The following is a 12,807-nucleotide window of genomic DNA, read 5'->3' as shown; positions in this document are numbered from 1 at the left end:
CAGGATATATGGCCTACATAGCTGGTATAGCAGCAGTATGTGTGGCCTGTTAGAATGTAACCGGTCACAACTTTGTATTGGATGTGATGTGACCAATGGCAACAAGATGTAAGGGTCAGCTGACCCAGTAAACTATGGAACCAATTGCAAAATGATGTAATAGTCAGCTGACCAGCTGACTCACTATAAATAAGAACCTGAGTAGAATTGTGGAGAGGTTGGATTGGCCCAGGTTTGGAGTAATGATGTTTCTTTATTAAACCCTTTCTTTGATTTATAAGTTGGAGTAAGTTTTGTTCTATTTTATTGTCTGCATTTGAAGAGTTCCTTCTGATGAGACATTGGCTATAAGGCTGAACTGCTCTAATTGTGCTAGTTGACAACTTTTCCACCCTTCTTGTTCTTCAAGATCATCACTTGTCATCTCTGCATTATTTCATACTGTGAATCTGCATCATGCTGAACACCCATGATAGATGCACAAGTTGCATTTCCAAAACCCCTGGATTTGGAGCAGCTCATATCTGGTCTATTTTTAACGTGGCCATGGGATCCCCTCTAGGGCCAACTCTCACAAATATTTTCATCAGTTTCCATTTCTCCCCTCTCTTGTATATTTCCAATATGTGTATGATACATTTGCTTTTATTGGATATGCAGCTACATGTACGAATTTCCTTACATACCTTAATGGGCTCCACCGAGTTCACCTTTGAAATGTAGCAGTCCCATCGAGCTGCCTCTTCTTGATGTGCTAATTGAGAAATCCACTATCTGCTGCAAGTCTACCTTCACTGGTCAATAAATGTATTGGAATTCTCACAAGTCCCCGCAGCATAAGATTGACATTATCAGCAACCTTGTAAAAAGGGTCAAGCCATTTTCTTGCCACGTAGACTTGTTCCGAAATAGGGTGCTTCTGCAGAATAATGTCCAAGCCAATCAGATCATTGGTGTGTATATATATTGCATAAACCCATGAACAGGCCTGAAATGTCTAAGTCTACCTTAAATTACCCTGAAAGGGTAATATGTCTCAGACACTGGAGAAACAGGTGAAGCTAGCTGTTTCATGCTACTCTATGCAGTAGCAACATGAGCGGTAATCTCTATTGTATATATATTTATACACCTGCAAGCAGAAGGAACATGTCCAGGCATTGCAACTTTTTCAATTAAACAAAAGCATTGGTGATAAAAGTTCCTTGGTGCATTCCTCAGGACAATGTCTCAAACAACTAGTGTTGACTTGCCTTTTTCAAAGTTCAGCAAAAGTTTAGGGAAACGATTCCCTGGTGCATTCTCCACGGCAGCAACTTGACAAATCAGAGCCTACTTGTCAACCAATCATGATGCAGTGTGCTTGAGGCTTTCCGTGACTGGTGGGCACCAGGGGAACTGAACCCTCGGCAACGTCAAATTCATTTCATTGGCTCAATTTCTTTTAGAGTTAAGAGTATATTTGAATCATAGAATCCCTACAGTGCAGGAGGCCATTCGGCCCATCAAGCCTACACTGATAACAATCCCACCCAGTCCCTATCCCCATGACCTCATGTATTTCAAAGAATCAAAGAACCCTACAGTGCAGAAAGAAGCCATTTGGCCCATCGAGTCTGCACTGACCACAATCCCACCCAGGCCCTACCCCCATATCCCACCCGCTAATCCCTCTAACCTACGCATCTCAGGACACTAAGGGGCAATTTTAGCATGGCCAATCAACTTAACCTGCGCATCTTTGGACTGTGGGAGGAAACCGGAGCACCCAGAGGAAACCCACGCAGACACGAGGAGAATGTGCAAACTCCACACAGACAGTGACCCGAACCGGGAATCGAACCCAGGTCCCTGGAGTTGTGAAGCAGCAGTGCTAACCACTGTGCCACCGTGCCGCCCCATTTGTCCTGGTAATCCCCCTGACATTAGGTGGCAATGTAGCATGGCCAATCAACCTAACCCACACATCTTTGGACTGTGGGAGGAAACTGGAGCATTCGGAGGAAACCCATGCAGACACGAGGAGAAACTGTAAAGTCCACACAGGCAGGGATCTGGTGCTGTAATTAAACCTGGGTCCCTGGCACTGAGGCAGAATTCCTAACCACTGTGCCGCCACATTAGTGGCGCACTCTCACTCAGCAACCTCCTTGTTGGATTAAAATGAGGCAGCAATAGAGGACCAGCCCTCCTTTAAATTAGGTATCCTTTGCAACTGGCAAAAAGTGGAACAGAAGGATCCAAAATCCTTTCAATCTGGAAGTCATATCAATTTCCCCTTTCCAATGTGACTTTACATTACCTCGGGCAGCACGGTGGTACAGTGATTAGTACTATTGCCTCACAGCACCAGAGACCTGGGTTCAATTCCTGGCTTGGGTCACTGTCTGTGCAGAGTCTGCACGTTCTCCCCGTGTCTGTGTTGGTTTCCTCCGAGTGCTCCGGTTTCCTCCCACAGTCTCAAAGATGTCCTGGCTAGGTGGTTTGGCCATGCCAAATTCTCCCTCAGTGTATCTGAACAGGTGCCGGAGTGTGGCAGCCAGGGGATTTTCACAGTGACTTCATTGCAGTGTTAATGTACGTCTACTTGTGCCACTATTAAATAAACTTTAAAAAAGTGGAACAGAAGGATCCAAAATTCCTCAAATTTGGAAGTCACAGAATTCCTCCTTTCCAATGTCACTTTGCCAGCGCTGTGACACTTACGTTAGCTGCATCACAGCGCTAGGGATTGCCCCTTAGTGACAAGGGGGTTAACAGGGGTTACGTGGGATAGGGCCTGGGTGGGATTGTTATTGGTGTGGTCTCGATGGCCTCCTTCTGCACTGTGATTCTATGACGTGGGTTTGACACCCAGCTTGGGTCACTGTCTGTGCGGAGTCTGCACATTCTCCCCGTGTCTGCGTGGGTTTCCTCCCACGGTCCGAAAGACGTGCTGGTTAGGTGCATTGGCCGTGCTGAATTCTCCCTCAGTGTACCCCGAACAGGCGCCGGAGTGTGGCGAGTAGGGAAATGTTTACAGTAACTTCAACGCAACGTTAACATCAGCCTACTTGTGACACTAATAAATAAACTTCACATCAACTTATCGTACTTATTGTTAAGTTAAAGAAAAAGAAAATGGACAACCCAGATAAAGTGCTGAAGAGACCAGCATCCAACCTGAGGGAATATCATTACCAATAACCTGAAGCTGTGACAGAAAGGAACTCTTGTGCTCAGTGGGAGGCTCCAGCAAAGTGCAGTCCTCCAGTATCCCGTCGGCCATCAGCTTGGACCTGCCCCCCCCCCTTGGCAACAAAGTTACAAGCAGAGAGTGGAGCTTTCAGAGCAGGGAGAGGGACAGAGCTGAGCTGGGTGGGTTTAAACTGGACCAGTGCTTGTTTAATTCATCCTTACTCGGTTTTCTTTATTTAATTGCAGTTTTTTCCCCCCTTTCCTCAGTTGTTGAGTCCAGATTTTGGAAATGTCCGAGTTGATTAACAGCGAGGTTTTCCTCGCCTATTCCACCTACAGCACCATCGTGCTGCTGAAGATGCTGCTAATGGGACCCCTGACAGGCTATTTCAGGATGACTCGCAAGGTAAGACCTGGCAGTGAATGGAACCACTCTGAGTTAAAATGCTAGCTAATTGCGCTCTTTGTTCCTTTTATCACCACTTCCTGAGGCAAAGCATTTCGCAATGTCTGGGAGAAACCTTGGCAGCGTAAGTGCAATACTTCTGCTTGTGTCTTTGCTGCATGAATTTCTGTCGCTCCATTATTCCAATTTTTCATTCTGCTCATGTGGTGGACTCTGAACTGTTATCTCCTGTTTCAGCTGCTGCTGTTCTCAATAGCTCCACCCCCCCCCCCCCTAATCTCTCTGAACTCTGGCTGCCCCATTCAGGTTGCTGCTATGTTCCCCCACTAAGCAGCTCCTGCCCTGTTTCTGGTAATAAGTCCTTTCTATCCAAATCCTGACACTCCTCTCCCAGTGGCAGAAACATATCTGTTTCTTGCTGCTGTACCCTGATTCCACCCTTCCCCTGACTCCACGTTCTCAGAATTTGCCCTCATAGAATCCTACAGTGCAGAAGGAGGCCATTCAGCCCATCACGTCTGCACTGACGACAATCCCACCCAGGCCCTATCCCTGCTTAGGTTAGAGGGATTAGCAGGGCAACTATCACAAACCTGGCACTAAGGGTTAATTTAGCATGTTCAATCAGCCTAACCCGCACATCTTTGGACTGTGGGAGGAAAACAGAGCGCTCGGAGGAAACCCATGCAGACACGGGGAGAATGTAGCATGTGTCACTACTTTTCAGTTGTTCCACAATTCTGTTGTAATTCCACTTGATGATTATCTTTCTGGTAATTAGTTTTCTTGGTCCACCTGTGCACCAGAGCCCTTTGTGCGCATTAGTGGGCTCAGACATGTGGAGAAACTATTATCCACGCCCACCTCCCAGGAAACATTTTCTCCCCTATGAGACCAAACCAATGTGATTCCTCTCTTGCTGCCACCGCCCCTCCCCGCTTCCCCCTTGCATTACTAAGTTTGGTAAATCTAATGACCCTAATCCCTGAAGCTGTACGTTCCTGAACACACTCGGCGCTCTCAAAGCTGTGCTTCCAATTCAAAGCCCCACTTGTTAGACCAGTTTTACCAAGGAAGGTCTTCCAATTTATACTGAACTCCATAGCATCCTTCACTGCCCCCCTCCGATGCTGTCATAGACTCCCCCACCTTTGTGACCACATTCTTGAATCATTGTTTTCAAACAAATATATTTTTTAAAGTTTATTTATTAGTGTCACAAGTAGACTTCATTAACACTGCAATGAAGTTACTGTGAAAATCCTCTAGTTGCCACACTCTGCCGCCTGTTCGGGTACACTGAAGGAGAATTTAGCACGGCCAATGCACCTAACCAGCATGTATTTTGGAGACTGGGAGGAAACCCACGCAGACACGGGAAGAACATGCAGACAATTCGCCCAGACAGTGACCCAAGCCGGAATCTAACCCGGATCCCTGACACTTTGAGGCAGCAATGCTAACCACTGCCACCGTGCCTCCCATGCATGCACATGCATGGACGTATAATCCTACCTATATCACTGATTTAAAATTTTAAACAAACATTGCCAATTCAGAGAATCTGTTGAAGTAGTTGTGTACAATGGTCTATTTAGTTGCTGTTAAAAGTTCCTGATGCTGTTTATTTACAATCAGCATCATTTAATAGCAATTTATTTTACATTGAGTGCCTGAGTTAAAACTCCCATCTGTCCCTAATTTTGTGCATTAATTAATATGTACCCTTTAATGGATTTGTGTATTGTCGACAGAGTCATAACATTTGCAGTTTAATGATGAACAATATTAATGTATAGGGTCAGTATTCACATCTTTATAAATCCCATTCCAGTAGGGGTGAATTGGCTTCCTTGCTAAGGAAGAGCTGTGTTTGACCTGGCATATCCCTTTACAGCCATTGCTATTCACTTTGTGGAAGAAAAATGGATGCCCATGTTCAGCTAGAGACTAATTGCAGGAGCTTAGGAAAGTTTGTATTTCATTTTCAGCTGGTCTTAAATTCCCAGCTCTTCCTTTTGGAATGTTAATTTATTAATATTAGCTAGAAGCTTGCTTTCAGTTATGATTTACTTAATGAATGATATTTGAGTAAGGTTCTTGCATGGTTTACAGGCACCAAGTAAGAACTAAGTGCATATAATCAAACATTTACAATTGTGCATTTAACGGTAAATTGCCTATTCATACAATCCCACCCAGGGCTTGTACCTGTAACCCCACATATTCACCCTGCTAACCCCCCTAACACTAAGGGGCAATTTAGCATGGCCAATCAACCTAACCTGCACATCTTTGGACTGTGGGAGGAAACTGATGCACCCGGAGGAAACCCACACAGACACGGGGAGAATGTGCAAACTCCACACAGACAGTGACCCAAGGCTGGAGTTGAACCCACATCCCTAGCACTGTGAGGCAGCAGTGCTAACCACTGTGTCACCATAGATCCTGGAGGTTTCCTGTGTTCCATGAACTGAAAACTGGATATCTTCCAGGAGACAACAGAAATTTAACATCATTTTAAGATTTTCGCATCACGAGAAACGGTTTCTAATTCGGAGACCAGTCTACTTGTACAGCGGTGCGACCCTGTCCATAGGCAAATAATTTATAACCAATTTGCAAATAGGTGTTTGCCAATCCTGAAGATGCCAGGGCCCATGGTGCAAAGGATGAAGATGCCAGGAAGAAGTACATGCGGACTGATCCCGATGTGGAGCGTGTGAGGAGGTGAGTCTCGTCAAAGTGAAAACAGTGACTTCATTGTAATCGTTCATATTTCCTGTTTTATGATGCCCACAATCGATCTTCTTTTGTGGACGTGGATAATTTTTAGCAACTATTTAATATACATCAATGAATATGAGCTCTCCTTCAGAAAATATTTGACAAGCTATGATCAAACCAGTAACTTACCTGTAACTTGCGTTTAATTACAAGATTGAAGGGTTGGCATTTCCATAGAATCCCTACAGTGCAGAAGGAGGCCATTTGGCTTATCAAGTCTGCATCGCTCTGACAGAGCACCTTACCCAGGCCCACCCCACGCATTTACCCTACTAATTCCCTAACCTACGCACCTTTGGACACTAAGGGGCAACCTAGCATGGCCAATCCGCCTAATGTGCACATCTTTGGAGTGTGGGAGGAAACCGACCCACCCAGAGTAAATCCACGTAGACACAGGGTGAACATGCAAACTCCACACAGTCACCCAAGGCTGGAATTGAACACTGGTCACTGGTGCTTTGAGGCAACTGTGCTAACCACTGTGCCACCTGGTGCATCCTGCACAGGCATTTTGTGTGCTATGTACTAGAATGAATTCTGGTTTACTTGTTCAATTTTTGGTAAGTACCAGTAGTTTTGGCTTGTGACAGACTTACTGAGTGCTAGTGAGTTGCATTTGAATCCTGTTATGCTAGGTGTGCTGACCTTGGTGTTACATTAGTCTCCACTGGAGGTGATTGGGTTTGGTATTTATGTGGAAGATAATGTCAAAAACGATGAAGGTTTCTCCCTAACTCAGTCACCCTAAAAAAGCTTCATTTGGTCACCTGTCCTAAAGTCGTCTCCTTTGGCTTGGTGTGAATTTTTCTTTTGAACCCCTGTGAAACACCTTTAATGATGTGGAGATGCTGGCGTTGGACTGGCGTTTATTTGCTACCAAATAAACCTGTTGGACTTTAACCTGGTGTTGTAAGACTTCTTACTGTGCAAACACCTTTAACACAGTGAAAAGATCTATATATCAATGTCGCAAATTTGCAGCAGCTGTAGGGAATATAACAGTGGCTATGCTTTCCTCAGAAATACGACAAGTAATGTGGTTACATTTTTTTGACATTTGCATGGGGTTTCAGAGATAAATATGGATGTTGTCGCCACAGTCAAAGTTATTTGAGATTTAAATGGTCTGTAAATGTTTGGGGATCTTCAAGAAAATGGCAACAACCTTTCAGAGAGGCAGCCCACATACTTGTAGCAATTTGGTTTTTAGATACATTTTCATTCCACTATTGTTGCCTTAGTGGAATCTTGAACAGAGGAATTCTCTCGGACTTGTGTTATGGCCTGGGTATCAGCTTTTCCCCCATTCTTTGCTGTTTGGTCTGATTAAGCCGAATCCCCAAATTGGATGAAGTAACTCAATCTGAAATCTGGTGCTGTACTCTTTATTTTCAGACCCTGTGTATCCTGCTTTCAATTTTCTGTTTTTTTTAAATTTCGGCTTTGCATGATTTTTAATTATCAAAAGATTTGTGCTAAATTATTTTAACTTTTTTGTACTTTCAGCCAGGATTTTTTTAACTTGTCTTTGTTATTTGCCAGGTTAACCATGTTACTTGGTGCCTTGACCATGCAGTGGCTGGATGAAGGATGTTGTGAATCATAGAATCCTGCAGTGCAGAAGGAGGCCATTTGGCCCATCAAGTCTGCACCGACCACAATCCCACCCAGGCCCTATCTCCATAACCCCATGTTAGTCCCACTGACACGAAGGGGCAATTTAGCATGGTCAATCCACCTAACACGTACATCTTTGGACTGTGGGGAAAAACCGGAGCACCCGGAGGAAACCCATGCAGACATGGGGAAAATGTGCAAACTCTCCACAGACCCAAGCAGGGAACATTGCCAAAGGGTGCAGCTAGCAAGCACATGGCCTAAATATCACTTAATTGGCCACAGCCAAGAAGTGAAATGTGACACAAGCCCCATTTACATCACGTTTAGATCATTCTGCAGCCAAGGTTAATGGGTATTTCCCATAAGTGACATGGGTGATCAGACCCATTTAATCACATTTTGATTTGATGTTTTAAGTTTCTTTCCACTTTATCATTTGTTTCAGCTGGTTCCCCTCCTTTGGGTAGCTGCCCCTTTTAATTTGTCCCCGAGTTAATTTGAGTTAGTTTACTTGGTTAGCCAAAAAGATTAGCCTGGGGTCTGGACTATTGGGTCCATCACTAAATATTGACTATGTTTAAAGCTCTTGCAAATTAGTATGTAAACTGGAATGAACATCCAGGTTCCTTGAGAGTGATCTTTCAAAGATGGTTCCTTGAGCTCTGTGGATTAGGCACCTATTTAAACCAGGCATATTATGGCAGGCCTTCCACCTTAATGTGACAGGTTCTGCAAGGGGACCTGGTATCTAATGTCAGGAGAGAGAATTTTGGATAAGGCAAGCAGCCAGGCCTGTTTAGTTGGTCTGGTGGGTGGCATGGTGGCACAGTGGTTAGCACTGCTGCTTCACAGTGCCGGGGACCCAGACTCGATTCCGGGTCACTGTCTGTGCGGAGTCTGCACATTCTTCCCGTGTCTGCGTGGGTTTCTTCTGGGTGTTCCGATTTCCTCCCACAGTCCGAAAGACGTGCTGGTGAGGTGCATTGGCCATGCTAAATTCTCCCTTAGTGTACCCGAACAGGTGTTGGAGTGTGGTGACTAGGGGATTTTCACAGTAACTTCATTGCAGTGTTAATGTAAGCCTACTTGTGACACTAATAAATAAACTTTTGAGGGTCTCTATTCGACAATTTTCATTCCACTGAGTGCCTGCGAGTTCAGTATGAGCAAAAATGAACCACACCAGGGAACAGAACTCTGCAACAGAATTTCCAATGCCAGTGCATTGGCTTCCCAGGTGGAAGCAGCCAATCTGTGGATCCCAGTTGTTTCTTGTCCAACAGGAATGACAGCATATTTGAAGGAGTAATTTGAGCAGTTCACTCGCTGGGCAGAGATTAAATGCTTCATAATTGAGGGCAGTGGATTTGCATTGGTTTACAATACATTTTGCTAATACTAATCGGGGCAAGATTAATATTGGATTTTTTCCATGAATGGGTAGCAGCAATGATAAAGATAACAAAGGAGCTGTCGAACTACTTTGGTTAATAATAGCTTTTTCATATTTGTCAGGAACTTTAATTATTGAGTGTCAGTGGAATTTAACTAAGATTCAAATACTTAACATAAACAGAATCCATTTCCTCTAAAACCAATTTATTTGGTTTTCTTTTTAAAGAATGTTGGAACTTTAAGTGAATGCATCACACAACATTTGAATTATTTTGTTATTGGACTTTATTGATGATCAGACAGTGAAACATTCTGTAACGTCTTGTAAGCAAGCTGTCTTAATCAAACCTGCTCTCAAAATATATCTACAAACCTGGTCCAATACTATTTTGCCAAAGTGCTTTCCCAGTGTACTTGTAGGACTGCTCAGAGTCATAGTGTTTGTGATCACTATACAAAAGGGAGTTTTTTAAAAAAAGTCCACATGAAGCAAAGTCAATGGACATACAACTGGCTAAATACAGTTGAGATGAATAACATTCTTTGCATCAGTTTGCATACTATACAGTCTATTTCTGCAGCTGTTCGAACTCCAATCTTGAAACCTTGTCAATTTTCCCCAGTCTCTTTCATTCTGCATTTTGCCAATGTGATGATTCCACATTCCAATATTAATTCTAATTTTTCATTGCTGTGTCAATTCTGTTTTCCAGTGTTGAGTTGTACTTTAGTTATTCATTTTCATATTTCTTTGGTGTAAGGATGGAATTGTTAACTTCTATTTGTATAAATCAATTCTCAGTCTGTGCTTCTTGTTTCTGCTCCCTGTAGGTGTCATCAGAATGATCTGGAGAACATTATTCCATTCATTGGCATCGGTCTGTTGTTTGCCCTCACTGGCCCTGACCTGAGCACAGCCTTACTGCACTTCAGAATCTTTGCTGGTGCCAGGATCTTCCACAGCATTGCCTATCTGCTTCCTCTTCCCCAGCCATCACGTGGTTTGAGTTGGATGGTTGGTGTGGGGGTGACCTTTTCCATGGCTTATAGAGTGCTGAAGGCAGGAATGCACCTTTGAATGAAAGCAAACAAAATGATTAACACAGCATTTTATCTAGACGAGCCTTCTTTGTTTCATTTCACTCTTATTCTCTCGGTATGGAACCTTGACAATCATGTTGAAGTAATGAAAATTATAAAATTAATGTTAAATTGTGGAAAGTGAAGGGGTAAAGGAAGTTGAAGCAAAAAAAGACAAACTTTCCAAGCCAGGTTTATTTTTGTGTGTGTGTGTGAGACTAACCAGAATGTTTGTTTGTCTTTTCAAGTTGAAAACTTTGTTTGGGGTCAGCTTTCTAGCGGGAAACAACAATTTGAATCAACTACTGTACAAAGAACCCCACAGGAATTCAAATAGTAGAGAAAAAAAATTACTGCTCAGAGGTAGCCAGAAACATTGACTGGCACCGAGCTGTCAGCTGAGGGAATGATCGGGCATGTAAAGGATGGGGTGTGGATCTGGTCTGGGGTCTGGTACTGATGGTGATGGCCACTGATGGACAGCAGAAAGAAAAGGGTGAAGAAACATGGTGAGAATCTGGTGAATGGAGGGGCGCTGGCAGATAGGTGGCCAGGCCCTTGGCAAGTGGCATCAAATAGCTTGAACGTTGTTTCAATTTTGCTTTCATGATTTGAGGTGTTGTCATTTTATCTCCAAAACCATCAGTTCACAACAAAGCATTAAATGGGGATTGTAGAGGTTTGAACTTTCAGGTTTAGTGGGTGCAGGGGAGATTTGTTTTGATCTGATGCTTGAAGAGTATGAATTTCAGGTTAAAAAGGGCTGACTGTACAGTTGTGACAAAACAAGTATGATCCCAAGCATTGTGCACCACAATCTGGAGCTAGGCAGCGTTTTAAAATGTAACCAAAATCCTGTGTGGTGATGTTTAAGATGCTGGTATACTGTCAGCTGTATTGTTGCTGGTCTGTTTACACCTTGTGTTGGAGAGAAACTTGTTGCTTCTCTTAAATTTATGCTATTAAATGTGCAGAGTCACTAAACCTTCACATTTATCATGTGTGTAATGATTGCAAGAGAATAGCTGGTCAAAATGTTTAAAGCATTGTAGTAAGCATGAATGTTTCCACAGTAAAATCCTATTTGTGAAGCTCTTCATCTAATATGTATCAGAACACAACGGCCTTGATGAATGGAGAGAAATCCTGTGAAGGGAAGTGTTCTGTAACTGCTACAAGTCAGTGGGTTTACATATTGTGTAGATCAGGCCATCAGATGATTCCAGCATCTACCGTGCTTTTAACTGGGGCTGGTACTTGCACAAGGTCTTAACCGCACTCTTTCTGCTCGCTGCTCCATCCCAGCCCTATAGGGGATGAAAGATGGGGGCGAGGGCTCCTGGTGCCATTCACCTCTGTTAGAAGTGCTTGTGTACATGTGTTGGACAATGGGATTGAATGTGATGCCCCCGCTATTGTATTGCTCACTCGTGATTAATGCCCCACTTGTGCCAGCAAGACCACATCAATGGTACAGTTCCTCAGTAATTAACCAATTATGTTTACAGTCAAAACATGTCTATTGATTTCGTGTTAGTCATGAGTTCTGCTAATTTTAATTGCGCTTTTGCATTTTTTAAGGGTGTTTTCTGTACTTTAAAGTCATGGAGATCTCAACGTATTCCACTTTTTGTATTAATAAACACCTGAAGTAAATCATTTTTGTTCTTGTATTTTAATAAACTGGCACCTACTTTTTAGTTGAATTTACTTGGATGCCAGTGAGGGGAGGAAAAAGTCAAACTACAAATGCAGCTTGTTCCAAGATGTATTAAGGGGTGGGGGTTGAAACAGATGGTTCATTATGAAGAGAAGTGATAGTGAATTATTAAAAAGCTGAAAGCGTCATCTGAATGAGTTATGGTTTGCTGAAGATGCTAAAATTTATCCTAGTGTAATTAGTTTATTGAATATATTCTTTCACTTAAATTTGAATCTGTTTTCCTGCCAATACTGCTAACATATGGTGGTTGGCAGTGTTCATGCTGGAGCAATCTGTAAAAGTGTCTTTCAAATTCCCATTTAACAATTTGTGATAAGGGTAACTTGTTTATCCCTCAGTCAACATTCCCCAAAAATTTAATTATCTGGTCATAGAGGGGAGGCAATGGCCGAGCAGTATTGTTGCAGGACTATTAATCCAGAAACTAGCTTGTGCTCTGGGTTCAAATCTCACTACGGCGGATGGTGATATTGAAATTAAATAAATAATATCTGGAATTAAGAATCTACTGATGACCATGAAATCATTGTCGATTGTTGGAAAAACCCATTTAATCCACTCCTTTTAAGGAAGGAAATCTGTCCTTACCTGGTCTGGCCTACACGTGACTCCA

General features: G+C 43.1%; 1 protein-coding gene across 1 annotated transcript; it reads left to right on the top strand.

Annotated features, from left to right (window-relative positions):
- The first annotated feature begins 3,281 nt into the window (after nucleotides 1-3,281).
- Nucleotides 3,282-12,127, top strand: LOC144507887 (microsomal glutathione S-transferase 1-like). Its single transcript, XM_078235336.1, has 4 exons — nucleotides 3,282-3,357; nucleotides 3,445-3,583; nucleotides 6,216-6,316; nucleotides 10,223-12,127. The coding sequence occupies exons 2-4, from the start codon at nucleotides 3,467-3,469 to the stop codon at nucleotides 10,467-10,469; spliced, it is 465 nt and encodes a 154-aa protein (XP_078091462.1). The 5' UTR covers nucleotides 3,282-3,357; nucleotides 3,445-3,466; the 3' UTR covers nucleotides 10,470-12,127.
- The last annotated feature ends 680 nt before the right edge of the window (nucleotides 12,128-12,807 follow it).

Source organism: Mustelus asterias, chromosome 19 (genome assembly GCF_964213995.1).
Source record: "Mustelus asterias chromosome 19, sMusAst1.hap1.1, whole genome shotgun sequence".
Classification (NCBI taxonomy): domain Eukaryota; kingdom Metazoa; phylum Chordata; class Chondrichthyes; order Carcharhiniformes; family Triakidae; genus Mustelus; species Mustelus asterias.
The sequence above is the reverse complement of the archived record's forward strand: the minus strand, read 5'-3'. Positions and strand labels throughout refer to the sequence as shown.

Excerpts from the sequence above, each read along its gene's own strand:
- LOC144507887 (XM_078235336.1), top strand. The coding sequence starts at position 3,467 with ATGTCCGAGTTGATTAACAGCGAGGTTTTCCTCGCCTATTCCACCTAC. Across the intron at positions 3,584-6,215 it reads ATTTCAGGATGACTCGCAAG|GTGTTTGCCAATCCTGAAGA; the intron begins GTAAGACCTGGC and ends ATTTGCAAATAG. Across the intron at positions 6,317-10,222 it reads GATGTGGAGCGTGTGAGGAG|GTGTCATCAGAATGATCTGG; the intron begins GTGAGTCTCGTC and ends TGCTCCCTGTAG.